Raw genomic sequence first — 16,466 nt, 5'->3', positions numbered from 1 at the left:
TTTGCAGCGGGGGAGGGCGGTTACAGATCTTATACAGCGGTCCTTGTCCTGGACCGCTGAGTCACGCAGCTGAGGAATCTGTATCCGTCCTCCTCCACCACAAGGTCACATATCCGCCCGCACACAGAATTCCATAAAGAGGGATGGCAGGCTCCGTTGAAAGAAGCATTCCGGCACTGCGGACCGCTCTAGGAGCAGGAGCCTGTCATTCCTTGAGTTTAGAGGTGGTCTTTACATCACCGCACACCCTACCCAGCACAGCCTGCGTCCCAGTTTCAACCCTTTCACGAAAAGTCATGAATAAAGAAACCTTTGTTAAGTAATAATGGGACATGTATTTTATTTTTACACGTGTGCTGGAAGTGGGGGTAACGGGTGAACGGGTATGTAACCGAAGAGGAGAGTCAACAGTAACTGGGTAAAGAAACAGGGGCAGGTTCAGCTTCTCTGTAAAGAAACTGAACAGTCACAGGTCACGCTGCTCGCTGCTCGCTGGTATTTGAAGAGTTCCTTGTCGCTGTCCCAGGCGCCTGTATAGGGCTTCATGAGCAAGTGCATTAGCGGGCAGGCTGGGTCCCCGAGGATGACTATAGGCATCTGCACATCCACAACAGTTATTTCGTGGTCTGGGAAGAAACTACCTTCCTGCAGGCGTCTGAGCAGCCCACAGTTCCTGAAAACACACACATCATGAACCTTGCCCGGCCACCCGACGTTGATGTTTGTAAAACGTCCCCTATGGTCCCCCAGTGCTTGCAGCACCATTGAAAAGTAGCCCAATTTCTCAGCAGCTGACTGTGGAAGAGGTGGCCGATAAAGTGCGAGGAGGAGAAAACGGCGATGATAGCAGCGGGCTCCATGCTTGCAGTGCTGTGGCGTCCGCGCTGTCACTGACCAGAAAAGTGCACGAACAGATTGCCCGCAGGCGCTTTCAAGGAGGGAGGGAGGGAGGTTGTGATTGACGGTTCAATGACAACACTTACCCCAAACCACCCTCGACACATTTCTCCCCCCAGCAGGCATTGGGGGCTCTACCCAGCATTCCAATGGGCAGCGGGGACTGCGGGAACTGTGGGATAGCTTCCCACAGTGCACCACTTCCAAAGTCGATGCTGGCCCCGTGAATGTGGACTCAGAAATTCGAATTAGTGTATTTAGTGTGGATACACAAATTCGACTTCATAAGGTCGAATCCACAAATTCGAACTAAGTTGATTCGAAATAGTCTTGTAGTGTAGACAAGGCCTCAGTCTTCTTCCCTAGGCCACTTCCCCGGAACCCCAGCACCTTCTCCACCCGTGTCTCAGTGCCTCAGCGTGCCAGCAGTCAGCCAGGAGCTCACTCTCGCTCCTCTGAACCTGCTTAGCACTACTCTGTCCAAGGTGCTAGCTGCCCTCTGCCCGCAAGGCAGCCAGTCCTCCTCCCTCCCTGACCTGCTCTGCCCTGAGGCTCTTCTTATATGGGCCTGCCCGGCCCTCATTGACTGTTCCTCGCAGCCCCTCTCCAACTGGCTATTTCCTGCACAGCTTCCCTAGGATCCTCTACAATTGACTGCCTGTCGCGTAGCCTCTCTAGGGTTCTATTAACCCTTTATGGGCTAGTGTGGGGCAGGAGCCCCATCACACTCAACCACAAATTATGGGCACGATGCAGGAATTACTGGGTGAGGTTTTTTGGCCTGTGTTATGCTAAATGGTCAGGATGGTCACTTCTCACATTAAAATGTATGAATCCATGAATTTTAGAACAGCCAAATCTCAGGCAGACAAGATCACCTACTATACCTTCAAGGTAACAAATAAAATATCCACTATAAATGAAGCAAGGGAATTATTCACAATTTCACATGGAAGTAGAATGGCTTTATCGATTTGTAGGGAAGGGTTGCAGACCAAGCTGGATGAGCAAGCATCTCAAACAGGTGATTAAGAGAAAGCAGAGAGCCTACGAGGAATGGAAGATGGGAAGGATCAGCAAGGAAACCTACCTCTTGGAGGTCAGAAAAGGTGTAGGGATAAAGTGAGACCTGCCAATAGCCAAGCAGAGTTGGACCTTGCAAAGGGAATTAAAACCAATAGTAAGAAGTTCTATAGCCATATAAATTAGAAGAAAACAAGGAAAGAAGTGGGACTGCTAAGCATTGAGGATGGGGTGGAGATTAAAGATAATCTAGGCATGGGCCAACACCTAAACAAATAGTTTGCCTGTTTTTAATGGCACTAGTGAAGAGTGTAGGGGTAGTGGCAGGGTGCCTGATGGGAACGAGAATATGGAGGTAGAAATTACCACAGCTGAGGTGGAAGTCAAACTCAAACAGTTTAATGGGACTAAATTGGGCGGGCTCAGATAATCTCCATCCTAGAATATTAAAGGAATTGGCACAAGAAATTGCAAGCCCAAGAGAAAGGATTTTTAATGAATCTGTAAACTCGGGGGGTCATACCCTATGACTGGAGAATTGCTAATATAGTTCTTGTTATTAAGAAAGGAGAAAAAAGTGATCCAGGAAACTACAGGCCTGTTAGTTTAACCTCAATTGTATGCAAGGTCTTGGAACAAATTTTGAAAGAGAAAGTAGTTAAGGACATAGAGGTGAATGGTAATTGGGATAAAATACAACATGGTTTTACAAAAGATAGATTGTGCCAGACCAACCTGATTTCTTCTTTGAGAAGGTAACTGATTTTTAGACAAAGATCTTATCTACCTGGATTTCAGTAAGGCATTTGATACAGTTCCACATGGAAAATTATTACTTAAATTGGAGAAGATGGAGATTAGTATGAGAATTGAAAGGTGGACAAAGAACTGGTTAAAGGGGTGACTACAATGGGTCATACAGAAAGGTTGTACAGGCTGGAGGGAGGTTACTAGTGGAGTTCCTCAGGGACTGGTCTTGTGACCAATGTTATTTAACATTTTTATTACTGACCTTGGCATAAAAAGTGAGTGTGTGATGATAAAATTTGTGGATGACACAAAGTTGGGAGGTATAGCCAATACGGAGGAGGACCAGAATATCATACAAGAAGATCTGGATGACCTTGTAAACTGGAGTAAAAGAAATGAGATGAAATTTAATAGTGCAAAATGCAAGGTCATGCATTTAGGGATTAACAAGAATTTTTGCTATAAGCTAGGGACTTATCATTTGGGAGTGACAGAGAGAGGAGAAAGACGTGGGTATATTGGTTGAATATGGGATGACTAAGAGCCGTCAATGTGATGTAGCTGTGAAAAAAGCTAACGCAGTCCTAGGATGCATCAGGCGAGGTATTTCCAGTAGAGACAGGGAAGTATTAGTACTTTTATACAAGGCACTGGTGAGACCTCATTTGGAATACGGTGTGCAATTCTGGTCTCCTATGTTTAAGAAAGAAGAATTGAAACTGGAACAGGTGCAGAGAAGGGCTACTAGGATGATCCGAGGAATGGAAAACCTGTCTTATGAAAGGAGACTCAAAGAGTTTGCATTGTTTAGCCTAACCAAAAGTAGGTTGAGAGGAGATATGATTCCTCTCTATAAATACATTAGAGGGATACATACCAGGGAGGGAGAGGAGTTATTTAAGTTAAGCACCAATGTCGACCCCAGAACAAATGGATATAAACTGGCCATCAACAAGTTTAAGCTTGAAATTAGGTGAAGGTTTCACTCCTTTGATGGTGAGAAGTTCTGGAGCAGCCTCCCAAGGGGACCAGTGGGGGCAAAAAAACCTAATTGGCTACAAGACTGAGCTCGATAAGTTTATGGAGGAAATGGTATGATGAGATTGCCTACAATGGCACGTGGCCCATGGGTGACTGCTAGTAGCAAATATCTCCAATGGCTGTTGATGGGACACTAGATGCAGAGGGCTCTGAGTTACTACAGAGAATTCTTTCCCAGGCCTTTGCCTGGTGGGTGTTGCCCACATGCTCAGGGTCTGACTGCTCTCCATATTTGGGGTTGGGAAGGAATTTTCTCCTGGGTCAGACTGGCAGAGACCCTGTGGGGGTGGTTCAGCTTTCTCTGCAGCATGGGGCCCAGGTCACTTGCAGGTTTAAACTAGTGTGAATGGTGACTTCTCTGTAACTTTGTCTTTAAACCATGATTTGAGGACATCAGTAACTCAGCCCGAGGTTAGGGGTCTATTTCAGGAGTGGGTGGGTGAGGTTCTGTGGCCTGCAATGTACAGGAGGTCAGACTAGATAATCACAATGGTCCTGTCTGACCTTACAATCTATGAGTCCATAAAGGATAAATCTTGCCAAACGTGATTGCTTTTAGGATGAAATTATTAATATAGTGAATGCAGAGAAAGGAGTAGATAAATCAGATCTGGATTTTAATCAAGCATTTGATGCCGTGCCTCTCAAAGGGCTACACTGTGGTACGAATGCGCCAACCCTGAGAAGGGGGCAATGCAGAGCCCAACTGCCCTCAGAGGAGCACAGGGATGATAATCGCTCCAGGGCTGCTGCTTATGTATGGAGGGCGGGAGGTGCCATGAGCTGCATGCATTAGAATGGAGCAGATTGGACCCAACATACTGGCCCCACTCTGGCTTATTGGGGAGGGAGGGAGGCAGAAAGAGGGGCCAGATCCCCACCTCCTCCTGTCCCTGATGTCTATATCCTGCAGGAATGAGCAGTAGCATAGGGCAGAGCTGGAGCGAAAACATCAACATTTGGAAAGATTTAAAAAATTGATGATTTTTTCTTGAACCTCCCCCAGGTATTTGACCATCTATAGAACTGGCTGAATTTTTCATATTTTGATGACTAATAAAAAAATCACAGAAAAAAGTTGCCTTTTTTTGGCAACATTTCCTCACTCTTTTTGCAAGGAGCTCCAGTGCAGGAAGCATTGGGACTGTTCTGAGTATGGCTCCTGCACAGCTGTGCGAAGTGGGGGATTCTTTTTCCTCACTCCTTCATCTATGTCAGGGGTGGACAAACTTTCTGGCCTGAGGGCCACATTGGGGTTGCGCAACTGTGTGGAAGGCTGGGTAGGGAAGGCTGTGCCTCCCCAAACAGCCTGGCCCTGCCCCTATCTGCCCCTCCCACTTCCTGCCTCCGGACTGTCCCCTTCAGAATCCCCCACCCATCCAACCCTCTCCCCATCCCCGTTTCCTGACCACCACCTCCCAGGAGACCTCAAGGGCCAGGCAGGACGGTCCCGCGGGCTGGATGTGGCCTGTGGGCCATAGTTTGCCCACCTCTGATCCATGTATTGCCACTTATAATCTGGATCCAATTTAATCCAAGTTGTCTTAGCTAAAATAACTGCCATGTGCTTTGAAAACTATCCAAAGGACTGAAACAAAAGATGATGAGAAACAGCAGTGGACTGAGTTGGGAAGATGATGCTGCTGATAATCTGTGTTAGCTTCCATTTTATTTAAAACCTTCAGTAGTGAGCTAGAAGAGGGAGTAAGCAGCAAAAGAATGCAATAGAAAGATGAACTGAAAGTACTATTGAGACTTGACCAATAATACAAAGGGACTTGGAAAAGTTTTAATTTGATAACTGTATGTATAGTTATTTCTACAGGCCTCAGTCACTACAGTCTCTGAGCACCTCTGAAACACAAGGAAGCAATAACTAAAAACAGATTCAACAAGGTGCAAAAAATGAAACCGAATTCTGAACAACTGGTGAAAAACAATCCAAAGCAAATATACAAAATGGGCTGGAGAAACCTGGGAGGGTGTAAGAGACCTAGCAATGAGCGTGGACAGCAAATTAGAACTAAGTTAGCAATGCACCGTGACAGCAAAAAAAGGCCAGTGCAATTCTGAGCGGCATTCACAGAGGCATCACAGCAAGGAGCAGAGAAGAAATATCCCCTCTCAATGTAGCTCTGGTATGACTGGAGTTGGGACATAGTGCCAGGCACTGAGATACAGAGTTCACTTCTAGGCACTTATTATCAGAAAGATACTGAGAAATTAGAAGGTGGTCAAAGAAAAGCAACAGGCATTATCAGAGGGTTGGAGTAACTGATATACAAGAGAAGGTTATTAAAGAAGCTAAATACCCATTGCTTGGCTAAGTAACGGCTATGGGATGACATGGGGAATTATGTAGTTTTATAGTGGGATATAAATAAGGAGAATGGGATGAAATTAAGGAAGGGAAAAAAAATATAAGGAAAATATCAGAAAACTTTTTGAGTGTGAGCGCTTGCTTGGGGATGCGCCTTCTCACACTTACTTGACCAGTGCACAATTGGCCCTACTTTTACATTTCTCTTAGGGGGGGTCTCTCTCCTTTCTAGTTGGTTGCGAGTGTGTGATAGAGGATATGATAGTGTGCTTGAGGGCTGAAGGAGAGGAACTCAATGAGAATTTGAGGATAAAAGACAGGGAGGAAATCAGCGAGGATGGAAAGGAATGGGGAGGGAGGAGGAGAGAGAGAGGGAGTTAAGAGAAGAAGTTTTTAGTTAAAAAGTTAAAATTGGATATAATGTTAAAAATGCAAAAAATCAATGCAATACATTTCTAGCTTTTTGTCCAACCTAGTTTTAAGTGTTCCAGGAAATAGGTCTTTCAGCTCTTCCTTGGGGAGGCTGTTGTATGCTCACTTGGCAGCACACAACTCGGGGGCTAGGGCGTGAATCAAGCCAGTGATTTTAAAATCTAACCAGGACTTCTGGTGTACTGTAAGATGTGACCCAATTACTAAAATACAGGATAATGCTGATTTTTTGCATGGTAGCTGGAACTCTGCAGGCTCAGGCCTTTGGGTGACTGTCCGACTCCCACTTCCCCACTCCACTCTATCAAGGATGGAGGAGGGAGATGGAGAGTGAGTGTGTTGTGTGCCTCCTCTTTGGATACATTAGGATCCTGTCATCTGATGCTGACTGGTGATGAACATCAATAAACATCAATGTGTTGTGTTGTATTAATAAGACATTTTTTTTCTTTATTTTTTTGAAACATTCAGGCTTTGAATTAAAATTTGAAATAATTTGAAATTTTTTTATTTTATTTTTATTTATTTTTTTTCCTTCCCTAATATTTTCCTTCCTAAAGGAAAGACAGGAACACAGCAGTTGCAGGGGTCACAGTCTTATCATTGCTGACATGCATTGCATCTGTCAATCATCTCTCATCTCTCTATCATCTCAGGACTAATCAGATGAATATCTATGATGAAAAGCTCTTGTGGTGTCCCCTTAAGTCCTCCTTCCCTCCTTAGCCTGCTCAGTGCAGAAGCAGCAGCCCAGCCAGCAAACTTCAGAAATGGTTCTCACAGAGGATCTGCCTACTCTGCCTCTGGCCTGCCTCCCTCCCTCCTAACTTCCATTTACTATACTGGTTTCAGTTTCCTCAGGGCCTTGCTAACACTAAAAAAATGAGACAGCATAAATGAGCATCCAGCAACCAGCAGCATATGCTATGTGGCTGTAGCTCCTCTCAGGGGGCTCCTGTTAGACACAGAGACACAGAGAGGTATTTTTACCATTCTGGCAGGCAAAGCTTCCAAGCAGGGTCTCATGACATGCAGTGGTTAAAAATAAAGCAGCCTAAGTAAAATCTAAGCTAGCAGCTTAGCACAGCACAAGACATGCTTTGCTTGATGTTTGTTATATGATGCCGATGTTGCAGCAGGAATGGGGCCCAGAAAGGGGGGGCTTCCTGTGGCTTCCCTTGTGACCTCTTGACTGTCTCCTCTGTGTCTCTGTAGTCTCCCTCTCTTTCCTCCTCTATTTCTCTCTTTTTCCACTCTAAGCACACTATAAAGCCAGGAGGATAAGGTAGGATGTGTCTTTAGGTGTGTGCATGTATACATGACATAAAGTTAATATACAATATTTGATATAAGATTATATGATGATGGATAAATTAAAACACGTTGTCTCTCTGGAAAATTTCTTTAACATGGCAGAAGTGCCTAAGAGATAACAGACTGTGAGAAGACTGTGATATGACAGTATATGTCTGATATAACTCTTTTTCATATCACAAAAAAGAATTTAACATAAGATCCAGCCTCAAGATCCATCCAGCCATTACTCATTCATCAGACAAATTCAGCATGTGTGTAGAAAACTAAAGAAATTGCCATACTAACTCAGAACAGCATCCCATCAGTCTGGGCATGACATTAGTGACATTAGTCAGTACCAAAGAATCAAGAAGAAATCAAAGAGAAATGTAATAGAAAATATAATATAATATGGTGGAATGAATATAAACATCATACATGAAAATCAATTTATGTGTAAAATTCCCATTCCATATTCTAATTCCTCAAATCTCTCCCTCTCTCTGTCTCTAGAACTCCATCAAACTGCATTCTTTCTTAAACTTTCTGATAACACAACTATATATAAAAACTGTATTATATAATGTTTAATTAATTAATTTTTAAACTTAATTATTCTTAATTTCTAATTCTAAATTAAATAAAACAATTGTTTTCTAATCTTAAACACTTTCTTTCATTTCACATTCTTCCAGCATTTCATCATAGCAGCAGGCAGCAGCAGCAGCAGCAGCAGGACAGCAGCAGCAGAGAGAGGAGGGGAGAGAGAGAGAGAGCAGAGAGGAGAGAGGAAGAAGCAGAGACCAATATTTTTTAGAAGATATTATGAATAAAGAAAAATAGAAATTAAGAAAAATTTTTATTTGGGCAAAATCTTTGCAGAAGCAGCTTTTAAGAAAAGAAAGAGAAAAAACACAAGAGAAAGTCTTTAGCTAACCCTTTAGCACCATCCTCCACCTAAATCTTCATCATGAACTTCATGACCCAAAGGAACTCAATTAGTAGGAAGGAGAGAAGAGAGAGGGAAGTGGGTGGACATGTGGGAGTGGAGGATCAGTTCTTTCATCTGGTTGTGCTGCCTAGTGGCTGATGCAGTGGCTGATGCATGGCTGAATGTGCACAGTACAAAGTAATAGCACAAGTAAAAAGTGTAAAAGGATGATGACCTTGTTCTGAAGATGAGGACCACACTTTAAGACGCTTTACTGTGTGTAATTGCATCAAATAATCCTGTTCAATAAATAAATCTATTGTATGTTTGACCTGTGATGTGATGACCTTGTTCTGACATCTACTCTTCCAACTCAGTGTTGTCTACCTCAGTGTTCACTCTCCTCTGAAGATTTCAGGCAAGAATAGAGAGGGAGGAGGACCAGGCTCAGGCTGCTCCAGCAGAAGGAGGGAAGAGGAGGAGGAAAGCTCACGGAAAGGGCTCTCAACACAAACCTCTCCAGCTGCTCAGGTGCACATGTTGGAAAAGTCATTTATATTTCAGTCTCACCTTTTCAGTTCAGTGAGTCTTTCAGTCTAGTTAGTTCACTTTCAGTTCAGTGTTACTGTCACGAGTTTGAACATATAAAGTGCTATATAAATTTATAAGTATTATGTGCTATATAATGGTGCAGTATAGTGGAAGGTGTGTGGTGCTGGGGTGTGGAGACCTGTCAGTTGGCCTGACCTGCTGGAGACCTCTTCCTGACCTCTGCTTCTCTAGCAGCTGGTTTGCACTTCTGCTGCTTGCTCTTGCAATGACTGTCTCTTGCATGGGGTTGTTTCTGGACTCTCTGCAATCTGTGACTCTCTCTCACCTGTGCTGGCAATACACTGACAGCTGGGGCTCTGAGCAGAGCTGTAATTGAATGGCTGTAGTCTAGAATGGGAGATCTCTTCTCAGTCATCTCTCCTCTCAGTTATCATTCATCCTTTTAACATTTCCAGCTGATGTTGTTTTTTTTCCTTTTCTTTTTTTTCTTTCTTTTTTTCTTTTTTCATCATTTTTTCTTTTTCCTGCTGGTTTATTCCTTTTTTTCTTTCTTTTTCTCCTCTTTCTCCTTCCCCTCTTCTTTCCCTCTCTTCTCCTCTCCTCTTCCTCTCTCTCTCTTCTCCTCTCTCCTCTCTCTACTCTTCTCCTGCCTCCTCCTCTCTCCCTCTTCCTCCTCTGAGACATCCCTCTATTCATCCTCTGAGGAGGCATCTGATCCAGACCTCATCCTCTGAGAGCACATCAGAGGGATGAGGAGGAGCCTACAGCAGCCTCAGCTCACTCCTGCAGGACACTGAGACTCCAGCAGTCTGCAGCAGCAGTTCAGCAGTCACTCAGGCAGGTCCACTCAGGCTGTGCTGTGGGCATGCCACCCGCTGCCAGTGTGGGAAGGCCTTGATGGGGGCTGGGGCACAGGCAGCTGATGGGTTTGCAATAGATGGTTGAGCTTAGGGAGCTGGTGCTGGGCTCTGCGCTCATGTGTGGGGGCTGGGAGGGCCTGGGTGCCAGCGCCAGCCCAGGCCAGCAGCAATTTTAGCCAGCCTTCTCAGTCTCAGCACAAGCACAACAGCTCAGCTGACTGACCAGCTGCAGTGGGGCATACAGTGTGGACATACCCCTAAGATATGTCTACACTGTAATGTAAACCCAGGGTTAGTAGAACTCAAGTCAGCAGACTCTTGATTTGTTAACCTAGGACTTGAGCATCTACACTGATTTGAAAGTCCAGATTAGGAATTGTAGAACCCTGGGTCCCAGCCTGGGGCTCCAGCATTTTACACTACATAATGTGCGCCTGAATCCAACCACCTATATCCCAGACTTCCTAGCACCCTCCCAAAATGTGGTTGCTCTAGCCCTTTGTTCATGGTACAGTGTGTGAAAACTTGACTGTCCACCACACTTGTCTTTCCAGAGGACAGAGAAAGTTGGCCTGTGGGACTGTGGGATACTTTTGGCGGACTCCCAGAGCATGAGAGTCTATACTATGTGACTATACTGCAAAACAATAGGGCTTGGACCCTGGGTCCCAGCTTGACTCAGGGTCAGACCCTCCATCTCTGTGGGGTCCTGGGACCCTGTGTCTGAGCCCTGAGTTCGCATGATTTATGTGTAGATGGAAGGGTGGCCTTGAGACTGAGTTCGAACTCTGGGCTTACACTGCACTATAGAGATACCCTCAGTTAGCGCCCCAAAATTGGAAGATGAGCTCTTTAGCCTTACTGAGAGGCAAGAAGTCTGACAGACATCTGCTTCTTTCAGTGCCTGAGTTCTAACTGATCAGCATTGCTTAACAAGAGCCTCTGCACAACCACTGGTTCCGGCGAGCTCTTGCCAGGTACGGTTCTCCACAACCACCATATTACAGTGTGAGAGTGAGAGTACTGCTCTGACTGCACCCTGGCTGGGCAATAAGAGCCCCACAGATCTTGCAGGAGGGTCTCACCCGAGGCGCTGCATTAGCCTAGCACAGGACAGTTCCCTTCACTAAAGAGCATCCATAGGAACCCTCGTCCCTGGCAATGAGAGAAAAGGCTTGTAGATCAGTCTAGGGCTTCAGAGAAGGATCAAATTGAAGGGTGAGCAATAGGGAAGAGTCCATTTGGTGGAGTGCCCGCTAGGGGGAAAGATCCATTTGCTGTGAGGGCAGGGGGGGAGGATCAGTTTGCTGGGGGGAGTGGGCCAAAAGAGGTAGATGATCAAACTGAGGGGGTTAGAGGGAGATACAAATTGCTGGTCCAGGAGTTAAAGGAAGAACCAATTTTCCTGAGATTGGGGTGGTGGGAAGAAAATCAATTTGCTGAAGGGGGCTGCAGAGGTAGAGTGTAAATGAGCTGGGAGGAAGAGAACAGAGTATCAATTGGCTGGGGATAGTCACAGGACTGAGTAGGTGGGAGGGGTTGCACAGGGTGGACTCAGAGAGGACAGCTGGGGGCAGAAAAGGATGGATAGAATGTGTGTGAGAGGGGTGGTCAGAGGATGAATTGAAGACCAGAGGATTGCTTGGGAAGGGTGAAGGGAAAAGGATGGACTAAGGTGGAAGAGGGGAGAGAATCAGTTGAATGGGGAGCCTTACTAAGGGGCTCCTAGTCTGGAGTTCCTCAGATTTTGAGTGCCCATCCTGAGACTACATGAGCCTGATTTCTAGAGGTGCTCCTTCCACTGCCTGTAGCTGGAGTGGTGAGTACTCAGCACCTCTGACAATTGGGCCCTAGGTGTCTCAGCTAGGGCATTCAAAATCATTGGCTAGTTTTGAACATTTTGGCCTTGATATTTATAAAGCACATGGAGGACCTCAAACGCAAAAGCCATAGTGATGCAAAATGCAATTAAAAAACCGTTGAATCTGAGATTTTTGCATTTAATTTGGAATTCACAAAATGCTCCAATTTTGCCAGTAGTCTCTAAGTCATGATCTGCAACATTTCATGATTTTTTTCTTGAAAATAGGACTGACCTTTTTTTCCCCACAGAAAACCTTTAACATTTCAAACATTTTAATTGGCTGATGATCAATTTGAATGTGTTTTGAGATAAAACTGGCATTTAATAAAATGTCACAAAAAGAGAACTTCAGAACCATGGGAAAGCCTGGAATGAAATAGTCAATTATTTTTTCATTAATATTTATGAAAACATGTTTTTGATTTTTTTGCCACCCATTAGTTATCTCTAAAGATATTGTGATGAGTTTAAAAAGAAAGGGAGGAGCAAGAAAGTTTCCACATCAAATTAGAACAGTTTTTAGAGTCTCATATTTTGCTCCCAAATTACTCAACAAAGCACTAGAAGTGTTTCCCTGACCAATGACAATGAAGCTGGTTGCTTGTGAATGGACCTCAACTCAGGACCAAAAGTACATTTGGGAAAGATTGTGTTGTAGCATCTCTTCTTGACCTCTAATTACAATTCAAGTCACTTCCCTTCTCACCAAGCCACTTCCAAATCTGCAAAATTACCTGCTAGCTTTCATAATGGACGCTCTCTCCTTCCTTCAGTGTCTAAGTAGTGTCTCTTGCCTTTCACAGAGATTGTCCTTCCATTGTGTTGTGTATTTGGTTGTCATGGTTTTTGTTCCTATGGCAACTGAGTTAGATTATTAGGGGATAGCCCAGCCAGCTTCGGCTGGTTGGGTGAGCTCTGTGTCTGTAAATAAAATGGTAGTTTTGTTAGCTGTCTGCTCTCTGGCCTCAAGTGATTTCTTCCTAAACCGGCTGTTCCCAAGGATATAACAAGTGGCGACGATGGATGGGATTCTGGTGCTGCTCCAGTAACAGAAGGAAGTAGAAGTCAAGGTAAAGAACAAACAAACAAAAAACCTGCTTTGACTGTGAAAGTGAAACTAAAAATCATGGCTACTCTGACCAGGCCACTGGAACCTTTTGATGAGAATATAGAGCAGTGGCATGTGTATACTGAGCGTTTTGAGCTTTTTGTTATTGCAAATGACATTACAGAAGCAAAGAAGGTGCCAATATTCTTAAGTGTTGTAGGGGCTAAAACCTACTCCCTGCTACGCAGCTTACTACACCCTGTTAAGCCTGAGACTAAATCTTACAGTGACATTGTGGAAATCTTAGGGTCCCATTTTTCCCCCAAACCACTGGTAATTGCTGAAAGATATAGGTTCCACAAAAGAGACCAAAAGGAAGATGAAACAATTGTACAATTTGTAGCAATTTTAAAAAAGCTAGCAGAACACTGTGAATTTAAAGAGATGTTAAATGATGCCCTGCATGACAGGTTAGAGTGTGGCCTCTACAGTGAAGCTATACAGAAGCGCCTACTGACAGAGGCTAAGCTTACATTACAGAAGGCTGTTGATATTGCTGTCTCCATGGAACTGGCTACAAGGGAGGCGCAATACATCGGTGCATCCCCTAGGGTGCAAAAAGTGTCACAAGAACCAACCCACAAAACTGTGCAGAGTCAAGAATGTTACTGCTGTGGTAAGCCGGGTCACCAGGCATCAGAATGCTGGTGTAAGGACCTGGTGTGTCAACACAGTGGCAAAAAAGGGACACATTGAGTGTGCCTGTAAACAAAAGAAAAAGAGGCCTGTGGTCTGGCCGACAAAAAGAGGAACCCTGCATACCCTAGAGCAGACCCAGAATGATCAAGGTGACACCTCATCACAAGAGGAAGTGCCACTGCATGTTTTGTCTTTGGCAGTGGGCTCACATGAATACTGGGTAACCCCGTTGTTGGATGGCAAACCTATACGCATGGAACTGGACACCGGTGCAGCCATCTCGCTGGTCTCCGAGACTGTGTATAAAGAAAAGCTACAGCATCTTCCGCTTAAGGCAACAAAAACTGTTCTGAAGACGTATACGGGAGAAGCTGTGCCCATGTTGGGCACTATTGATGTTAAGGTGGAGCTCAATGGGCAGGCTACTAAATTGCCACTGTTTGTGGTGAGAGATAACTACCAGCCTTAATGGGTAGGTCTTGGCTTGGGAAGATTCACCTGAACTGGGCAGAAGTGCACCGGATGACTAAAGAAGAAACCAGTCTAACCCCTATACTAAGGAAACATGCTGCTGTTTTTGGAGATGATTTGGGAAGTATGAAGGGAATCACTGTGACATTGAACATTAAACCTGACAGTCCACCAAAATATCTGAAAGCCCGAACTGTGCCATATGCCATCAGGACAAAAGTTGAAGCAGACCTGGAGCACCAATGGAGTCCTAATACCAGTTACCCATAGCTCATGGGCCACTCCTATCGTTCCAATAGTGAAGAAAGATGGCTGTCTCCGGATTTGTGGTGATTTTAAAGTCACTGTCAACCCAGTGTTGTGTGCAGAGCAACACCCGCTTCCCCGCATCGATGACCTCTTCGCAGGCCTGGCTTGGGGGACAAAAGTTCAGTAAGATTGATCTGGGTCAAGCATATTTACAGATGCACGTCGATGAAAAGTCCCAAGAGCTGTTGATTATTGTGACTCATAAGGGGCTTTATCGATACTGTCGCCTACCCTTCGGAATAACGTCTGCTCCCGCCCTGTTCCAGAGGGCTATGGACCAGATCTTGTGTGGCTTGTCAGGAATTCAGTGCTATCTGGATGATATCCTGGTCACTGGAAGAAATGAAGAGGATCACTTAAAGAATTTAGAGGCTACCCTACAAAGACTGGAAGAGTATGGCCTACGAGTTCTCAAAGACAAGTGTGAATTCTTCAAGCCCTCTGTTGAATATTTGGGACACATCATTGATTCTGCAGGTCTTCATAAGGCCCCTGCAAAAGTTAAAGCTATTGTGGAGGCTCCCCCACCTTGAAATGTAAGCCAGCTGCGCTCGTTTCTAGAACTACTGAACTATTATGGAAAGTTCATCTCACAGTTAGCCACACTGCTAAAACCACTTCATGAGCTCCTTGGGCAGAACAAGGCCTGGAAGTGGACTGAAGCCTGTGATGTTGCATTTAACAAAGCTAAGGATGCATTGCTAAATTCTGAAGTTCTAACGCACTTTGATCCATCCTTACCCCTACAATTGGCCTGCGATGCCTCCCCTTATGGAGTGGGAGCAGCCGTGTCACACATTATGCCTTCGGGAGAGGAGAGACCTATTGCTTTTGCTTCACACACTCTAAGCAAAGCAGAAACTAACTATGCCCAAATCGAACGTGAGGCATTAGGAATTGTTTTTGGAATTCGGAAGTTTCATCAGTACCTGTTTGGGCGAAAGTTTATTCTTCTCACAGACCATCGACCTCTGACATCAATTTTTGGACCCTACACAAGCATTCCCCCATTAGCTGCTAGTTGCATGCAAAGTTGGGCATTGTTACTTTCAGCACACACATATGAAATCAAATATCGGAAATCCACTCTGCATGGCAATGCAGATGGCCTCTCAAGGTTGCCTTTGCCGGTCAAACATCAAGATAGTGCCCAAAAGGAAATCTTCTACTTTGAACAGGTAGAGAATACACCCATCACTGCTACTCAGATAAAGAAGGCAACTCGCGTTGACCCAGTATTGTCCCAAGTTATGGACCTGGTGATGCATGGAAAATCTCGACAAACCTCTTTGGTCTCACCCGACCTTGTTACCTACATGTCCAGGAGGACAGAGTTATCGGTCCAATCTGGTTGTTTGTTGTGGGGGACGTGTCATTATTCCACCACCACTGAGATCACAGATGTTAGAACAGCTACATTCTGGTCACTGTGGAATAGTGCATGAAGGAAATTGCACGAAGCTATTTTTGGTGGCCTGGATTGGACAGTGCTATTGAAGAGAAGGCAAAAGCTTGTATGACATGTCAGGGTGTGAGGAATGCACCCCAGTGGGCACCCCTACACCCATGGGACTGGCCTGAAAACCCGTGGCAATGTATTCACATTGACTTCGCTGGCACCCTTGAAGGAAGCACGTTCTTGGTGGCAGTAGATGCCCATTCTAAATGGCCAGAAGTCTCTATAATGCAGTCCACTACTGCAGAGAATACTATCCAAAAACTACGAGGACTCTAGTCGTTTTGGTCTGCCAGAACAACTTGTGAGCGACAAAGGACCGCAATTCGTCTCTCAGGAGTTTCAAAAGTTTATGAAGGCAAATGGGATACACCACATCACGTCAGCACCATATCATCCATCCACCAACGGATTAGCTGAAAGATTTGTGCAGACAATGAAACACGCTTTGAAATCAGCAAGGGGACAACACTCCATTCAAAAGCGTCTGGATACCTTCTTACTTTCCTACAGAAAC

At 44.9% G+C, this 16,466-nt stretch overlaps 1 protein-coding gene across 20 annotated transcripts in view; it reads right to left on the bottom strand.

Moving 5' to 3' along the window:
* CACNA2D4 (calcium voltage-gated channel auxiliary subunit alpha2delta 4) overlaps positions 1–12,783 on the bottom strand; it is a 179,524-nt gene extending 166,741 nt beyond the window's left edge. For all 20 annotated transcript variants that reach the window (XR_005601059.1, XR_005601060.1, XR_005601081.1 and 17 more), the window contains exon 1: positions 12,701–12,783. Coding sequence is in view for 7 of the 20 variants with exons in the window: in XM_039546326.1 (XP_039402260.1) it covers positions 12,701–12,714 (14 nt within the window). In the remaining 13 variants the exon portion in view is untranslated. The remainder of the gene's footprint in view (positions 1–12,700) is intronic.
* Positions 12,784–16,466: the final 3,683 nt, after the last annotated feature.

The sequence above is a fragment of the Mauremys reevesii genome, linkage group 1 (genome assembly GCF_016161935.1).
Source record: "Mauremys reevesii isolate NIE-2019 linkage group 1, ASM1616193v1, whole genome shotgun sequence".
NCBI classification, from domain to species: domain Eukaryota; kingdom Metazoa; phylum Chordata; order Testudines; family Geoemydidae; genus Mauremys; species Mauremys reevesii.
Note: the sequence above shows the minus strand (reverse complement) of the source record. Positions and strands in the feature narration are given on the sequence as shown.